This window comes from Priapulus caudatus, unplaced genomic scaffold (assembly GCF_000485595.1).
Source record: "Priapulus caudatus unplaced genomic scaffold, Priapulus_caudatus-5.0.1 Scaffold639, whole genome shotgun sequence".
NCBI lineage: Eukaryota > Metazoa > Priapulida > Priapulimorpha > Priapulimorphida > Priapulidae > Priapulus > Priapulus caudatus.
In genome coordinates, this window is record NW_014577700.1 from 55,280 (window position 1) to 63,207 (window position 7,928).

A 7,928-nucleotide genomic window follows, 5' to 3' on the forward strand; every position below is an offset into this window, starting at 1 on the left:
TGCAGGGTGGGGTAGGGTGGGGTAGGGTGGGGTGGGGTGGGGTAGGGTGGGGTAGGGTGGGGTGGGGTGGGGCAGGGTGGGGCAAACGATTAATTTCGATTTCACTTGATGTCAATTCTCCGCCAACAAAGAGACAACGACGTAGTGACGACTAATTACCGTCCCAGGTAATTAAGCTCGCTGTCCGCGCTCCGGGGGAGTAGCAGTAGTGGGTCATCCGCCTGCCAACCAACCAGCCAGCCAGCGCGGGCGGGCGGGCGGGCGGGCGGGCACGGGCGGACACGGGCGGGCGGGCGGGCGGACGTACATAACATGCGCAATGGCACGCAACAGCCGCGGGTGACTAGGCAACACGAGGCGGAGGGCGACGACGTCACGTGGCCGCGCTATATAAGGCAGCTCGGCGACGGTCATGCCACGTTACTTCTACACCAGAGTCTGTTCTTTCCACTCGTCCGAAGTCACTGCAGCGTTGGTTTACAGGCTTCAATCGTTGGTACTGCACAAACACGGGTATGTTTTCATATATGCTATATATACGTTCTATACGTGATATCTCAGGTCGTAAATTTATCGTACGTAATCCGTCACACCCTCTGCGCATGACTACTAAGATCTTATTTCAAATACGCGATGTATTGCCATGTTCTCATGAACGTTGCATAGCCTAATCAGATCGTCTGCTACATTATTGCCTTACACGCGATGCATATTTTGAGGTCATTAGTTAATTATGTTAAAAGGGAACGCGATAACAGTGCAGCGATCATTTATACAGTTTACATTCATACCGTGATGAGAATAATTGCTAAATTATGTCGTGTCTCTTGACAATGCGCGGATTACCGTTGTATTGTAAACTCGGCTGCAGTTTGCTTACACCGCTACTCGGTAAGCCATTTAATTGCTTATCTACAGGTGATTTTATACATCGTTCAATCTGATTCTAATCGTGTATAAAACTGGTTCATGGCAGGCAATGATTTGCTAATGTGCGGAGTGCAGCATAGCTTTACAGGCATCGGGCGTGGTGGGGGCAAGTTAGTATTAAGATTGTTTGTATTCGAGGCGCGTTCATATACGTGTGAGCGTGTATCGCCACGACAGCATGCAAGCGAAGCGTCCTATCTGTACTAGATCTACTCATTGTTAATTCTGATCATGAATCCATTGAACTTTATCCTAGCTAAACACAAACGCATACACAATTTTACGTGCGCATTCCATAATCGTAGCTGTTCAACTTGTATAATACTAAACGACTCTAATATATAGTACCATGAACACGATTACTCCCAAGAGGATATATACATATCTCTTCTGGGGATACATATGTTCATGACAATACTTTTTACACTCGATTCATTCTCACACGCGCACGTGTACGCGCACGTGTACGCACGCGTGTACGCACGCGCATGATGGAAATACAGTAGGATTTGCCGACGCTTTAGCCGACGTTGTCATTTCACACCACTACATGTCATCAAGCCTTCCCGCACTATCAGCGGGACCTATCTACCTGTGGGTTTACGGTATTTTGTCGCTTCATTTCTCTACGTAAATATACACGGGCGGATATAAGAGCAGTATTTTGATGTGCGTTGATACAGGCATGAGGTGGGAGCTGGCTTTAACGCTGCTGCTGTGTGCTGCCGGGGTGCTGGCTCAGGACGGAACAGGAGCGGAAGATCCGGCCGGTGCCGGGGCCGGTGCCGGGGCCGCTGCCGGGGGCGCTCCACGCTACGAAGTCACAGAACGTGAGTTATATCTAGCTATAGCTATCTACACACACACACGCGGCCGCACACACACACGCACACGCACACACGCACACACACACACACACACACGCGCGCACACACACATACACGCACGCACGCACGCACGCACGCACAACACACACGCACGCACGCACACACAACACACACGCACGCACGCACATATGCGCACACACACACACACACACACTACACATACACACACACACACACACACACACACACACACACACACACACACACACACACACACACACACACACACCACCACACACACACACACACACACACACACCACACGCACACACACACACACACAGACGCACACACACACACACACACACACAGCGCGCACACACACACACACACACACACACACACACACACACACACACACAGCGCTAGCTGGAGCAGACGAACTCGCCTCGCGTCATTACGACCAGCATGCCAGTCACGAATTGAGTTCAGCAGGCCGCTCTCGTTTTACCTGCAGCGCGTTTTACCTGCAGCGCGTTTTAATTGCAGCACGCGCGCGTTTTAATTGCTGTGCTCTAACGATGACTAGAAACGCTTACAGGCGCAGTAACGAGCAGCGGTTCACCGAGCTGCTGAACACAAAGCAGCACATTCATTACTGTAGCACTTTCGCGGGTAGATCTGCTGTGTTGCCATCGGCGGTATAAGCATTGTTGTGCTGATGGGGATCATTGTCGTGTTGGCGGTAACTATTGTTATAATGGTGTTAAGCATTGTCGTGCTGGTCGTAACCACTGTTTCGTCGGCAGTGATATTGTTGCGCAGTCAGTCTCGATTGTTGCACGGCCTTAACTATTGTTGTCCTGATAGTGACCATTGTTATTCCGAGAGTGACCATTGTCGTGCGGGCAGTGGTTATTCTTGTGCGGGATATGCCTATTGAGTTGACGGCAACCAACGTTTCAATGACTTTCTTGTTTTTATTTGGTTTAATTGGTGTTTATTGGTTTTTATTTGACTTCATTGTTGGATTGATGGTTAATTTCAGCGTCTGAGTGCAAGCAATACCCTTGCCTTATTTTCGAAGAACTGTTCGAAAATCTAGACCTGAAGACATGGGAGCATGAGATCACTGCCAGCGGAAACGGGGTAAGGTGGACCCGGATTGCGAACATTAGATCATTTATGTATATATTTATCAGGCTGTGAAATGATTGATCTGAAATATGGGAAAACTCGAATGTACCGGCGAGTAAATATCGAAAACATAAAAAAACCGAGACGGTATGCTGCATATTCGCACTCAAATTATAAACGGGCTCCTTTTTGCGTCTTCTGCAGAACTGGGAATTCCAGACTTACACAAACAACAGGAGCAACAGCTTCGTCAAGGAAGACAAACTTTACATCAAGCCTGTGAGTAGAGATTATATTCCATTTTAATCCTTTAATCTCTTGCCGTAAAGGAACACGTATCAATATTGCATTGAGTCAGCATTGTTAATTTTACGAGAAGTGCCTTAAATCTTGGTTCGGAAAATCCATTATTGGACATGTTTGAATAATCTTTTGTGACATTGGAACTGTTCTGCGTGTGTGCGCACGTGGTGCAGTATGTAAATGTGCGTTTCCCCTGGGTTTGCACAGACTCTAACAGACGACCAGTACGGCGAGGATTTCGTTTATGGTGGAAGCCTCGACCTGTGGGGCGGTAACGGAAACAACGATGATTGCACAGGAAACCAGTTCTTTGGGTGCTATCGCGAGGGACCCGGCTTCAACCCTCAGACTAGAGAGAAAAACCCGGGTGAGCAACACGTTCAGACAAACCATCAATGTTTACTATAAATTGCCTTCATGCACTCACTCAATCAATGTAACACACACTCAATGTAAGAAATGGTGGTGTCATGCAACCCCCCCCCCCCCTATACACACGACATAGACGGTTACCTTACCGCATTTGTCCTTTATTGCAGGTGAAATCATTAACCCAGTTAAGTCAGCGCGTCTGAGAACCAAAGATAGCTTCGCTTTCAAATACGGACACATTGATGTCACAGCCAAGATGCCAAAAGGAGACTGGCTCTGGCCAGGTATAAAAAATGTGTGAACTCTCGGAATTGATAATATCTCATTTATCTATTGACCTTGCACATTTGCAAAGTTTTAAGAAAAATTTCAAATCTAAACGTCATCTTGTAAAGGCAACGAAACAATGGCTGCATGAAATAATTCAAATATTTTTGTTAAGTGCTTAACGCTTTCACAATTGACTTTAAATTGAATGCAGAGGCATTCATATTGCATTCATGCATTTATCGTATTTTAACATATTCACGGTCGCTTTCTAAAGTCGCGAAACATGCTGATATTTTACACAGCTGTCAAGCTAATCCCCAAATACACGAGCTACGGCAAGTGGCCGGCATCTGGTGAAATCGACATAATCGAGTCTAGAGGCAACTTTAACATCACTGGTGACTTCGGTCAGGCTCTTGGTGCCGGTGTCGTCCAGTCGACGCTGCACTGGGGTCCGTACTGGCAAGCCAACGGCTTCTTCAGAACCATCGCCGGAAAGTAAGCAGCAACGTTTCTACATAACCGTACAAGAATATTAGTTTTACAGTAAAATACACACGTCTTTTTGTAATACATATAGTCGTTTTTAATGGCCTTCTTGAAGGTCTATGTTATTAAAAAATGCACATTTCAGAGTGAACATTTTTATGTAGTATATATTATGATACTCGACGTTTTCGCTCACACAAGAGTGAAATGCCCACCACATTAGATGATATGATTACATATATAATTATTTATTATTTATAGGCCACTGGATCATGATGGTTTCCATAAGTACGGTGTCACGTGGACAAAGGATTTCATCAAGTAAGTAAATTACGTGCCATTGAAAGCGACGTCAGGTAAATGTAGATTGTGTTAGCAAAAATATTATATAAAAAGTTATAGCGGCGTACGTAATATTCACAATTTCTCTCCCTTACCATTAGAATCACCACCCCCCTCTATTATCTGGCATCAGTAATTACTCACCCATCTTCGATTGCTACTCGCTTTCGACTTCAGCTCCGTACGTTAGTTGCAGTCCATGCTGTGTGTAACTGTTAGTTAACCTACGCTCGCATTCTTCTGCCAGGTTCTACATTGACAACCAGCCACTGATGGAAATTAACCCGGAGACAAACTTCTTTGAATTCGGCATGTACGAGAAATTCTTAGACATCGCTAACCCATGGTCCGGCGGAACGAAGATGGCTCCATTCGACCAGGAGGTATGCAAGACATTTTACTATACGTGTGTATTGTTAGGTTACTTGTACCCAGGGACTCCCTGCACGTAGGAAACTTTACTATTAATCAGATAAACCACCTCGAGTGTGAGAAAGGAAAATGGCGGTGCTGTCTTGTCTACGTGCACATACATGCAGCTCTACCCCCACCGCCGCCATTACTGGTTAAACACGAACCTCGCATCTTCTTCTTTTCTGATTCGATATAACGGTTTCTAACTTCAGTTCTACCTCGCCATCAACTTGGCCGTCGGCGGAACAAACGGCTACTTCAGTGATCTGTGGACTTACGCCCCCACCACGAAGCCCTGGGCCAACCTCGCCCAGTTCCCGATGAGAGACTTCTGGGAGAAGAAGGAAGAGTGGTATCCCACGTGGCAGGGCGATGAGAGCGCCTTCGTCGTTGACAGCATTCGTGTATGGAAGATCGAAGAAGACTAAGCAAAAGAAAGAAGCGCGTGTATACCTCTCGGCAACATTCGGAAACCGACGAGCTGGCATACATAGCGCTTGAATGACTCCGAAGATGTTGCGCGCTAGAAAATTATTGTAAACTTAAAGCAGAGGTGACTGTTCAGAAGGAATGCCCACTTGTAAGCCACAACACCGTTGTCATCCTGACCTGAATGGTCTATCTATCGTGTCGAGGGCCGTTGTCAGAACAATGCGATACTTGGAGCTGATATTATGACAACGATCAATTTTAGGGAATAGATTAGTATTACGATAAATAATAACGACAAAGTTACGACATTTCTCTAAACACTCGTCCCGACACCAAAAATGATGACGAGGATTAATCTTAGGACTGATCATTGTTGTGACAATTACCTCTCAGGTGTGAGACGACGATGTGACAATACGATCTCGCGACGTTAATCGAATGTAGGTGACAACGTGGGTGAATGACACGCTTATAGCAACGGCGGATATATACGCATCATATGGTGTACATTCCTATCACACTCTCCCCTATGTGATTTTTGTGTGACCAATGCTGTAAGCCAAAGCAGCCCAATTTAGAAAAAAAACATTAATTTCCTATGGATGATCGAAACTAGTGATATATTTCCTTCTAATCTATAGAACTTCAGGAAACCTATGGGAGCGTTTATATCACAATTTTCCTTAAATCTCTCCGTTTCTCGTACGTTTAGAAAGTAGAATAGATGAACTAATTTCCCTACAACTGTTATTAATTAATTCGACTGCGATTCGGCGCATTATTTTCGAACTAACACTGTACAGGATGGATGTTCATTCATGACAACCGCACAACAGTAAGATGGTGGTGTATAACTGCCGAATCACTGATGAAGACAGATTAGAATATTGCTGCGTTACATTTACACTATTAAGCAACTTATTCAACGGAATTCAACAGGAATTCCTCGCTGTATTTCACGTATATATATATATATATATATATACAGAAGCGTACCTGCGTGTATATATATTTATATATATATATATATACACGCAGGTACGCTTCTGCATCGACTTGCTGGTCCATGCACTACTTGAGAAAAATCACTCTTGCTATTACCTGCTCCCAAATCTTATCTAACGATCTTCAACAATATTACAAGATTATAAACCGCTTGGTGCGTGTAGGCTTGTTAGGGTTTCTACTGTTTTACTGTTACCTATATGATTTTGGAATCCCGTGTGTATATATTTTTTATCTGGAGATATTAAACTACTACTGTTACAAGATATTTCCGAGCGTTCTCTCATTTGTATTAGCACATCGAATAACGTCAACTTGGAGAATAAATATTCAAGGTATTTATTAGTAATATTTATAATTATTACTAAACATGTGAATTACAAGGCACAGTCTGTACAGGACGAAATTTCATGGCATTAGTAGTAAAACTCCTAGCATTAGTTTCACATCAAAAGAAATATTACATAGATACATGCAATCAAGAGCTAATAATACCTCTTATTATTAGCTCTCGATTTTTATTATCGATTATAATCGATTATTATTAGCTCTTGATGCAATTACTATTTTTTGGAATCAACCATCTTTACATTTCAGATCTGATATTCCGATTTCATATACCAGTGCAACGTTTAGCCTATACAATGTTTAACCTTGTCTTCACTGGAAAATACGTTCATTCCAGCTACCTTGCGCGCATTTTCCTAAACATTACAATTGGCAAACAAAATTTTATTGAGCTTTTCGTCGTGCGAAGACTGTCGAACAATAAAGCAGCAAGTGAGCAAGTTGGACGGAGACAATATTTTTCGTATCTTACAAGACGTGAAGGAATCATGTGAACACCTAGCAGTACTTGGCACAGGGCATGACGACATACATATACCTCACAACGCATAGCCGTGGCACTCATTTCACACAAGAAGCAAAATTACGTTTACTGAACGCTAATTCAGTTGTTTTTGCTATGCAAGGCATCCCGTTTCTGGACAAGCTTTTCTCTGTAGCTAGGGCAGTCCGAATGGATTGCTAGCCAACTAACTATATCAGCATCAGTGGCATACTGAGCGAAGAATCGACAGGTGGCAGCACTGTCTTTCTTGTGAGTTTAAAATAAAAAGCAGGCTTTCCGTCAATTGTAAAACGACAATTATGTACATAACAGACACAATAACAGAACAAAGCAGTTCAATATCAACCCGTGTTGTCTGTGGTCGTACGCACAATTCTACGTACAGAAAATGACTTAAACCACTCGGATTCTTTTAAAACAATTCAAATCCTTAATGACTATACTGACTAGAATAACTTCAAGAATGTTGCAAGTTTGAGCGATTAAAACATTTACACTATCTAACCAGAGGCACGTGGAGGACATAGCTTAAGGGATATCTTCTATACGAAGAG

The 7,928-nt window shown here is 43.8% G+C and overlaps 1 protein-coding gene across 1 annotated transcript; it reads left to right on the top strand.

The window, feature by feature from the left end:
• Positions 1–353: 353 nt before the first annotated feature.
• LOC106812364 (beta-1,3-glucan-binding protein-like) lies at positions 354–6,789 on the top strand. The gene is made up of 10 exons (XM_014816218.1): positions 354–513; positions 1,614–1,760; positions 2,806–2,906; positions 3,099–3,173; positions 3,405–3,564; positions 3,737–3,853; positions 4,142–4,337; positions 4,590–4,649; positions 4,918–5,053; positions 5,297–6,789. Exons 2-10 carry the CDS (start codon positions 1,616–1,618, stop codon positions 5,510–5,512), a joined length of 1,206 nt encoding a protein of 401 aa, XP_014671704.1. The 5' UTR covers positions 354–513; positions 1,614–1,615; the 3' UTR covers positions 5,513–6,789.
• Positions 6,790–7,928: the final 1,139 nt, after the last annotated feature.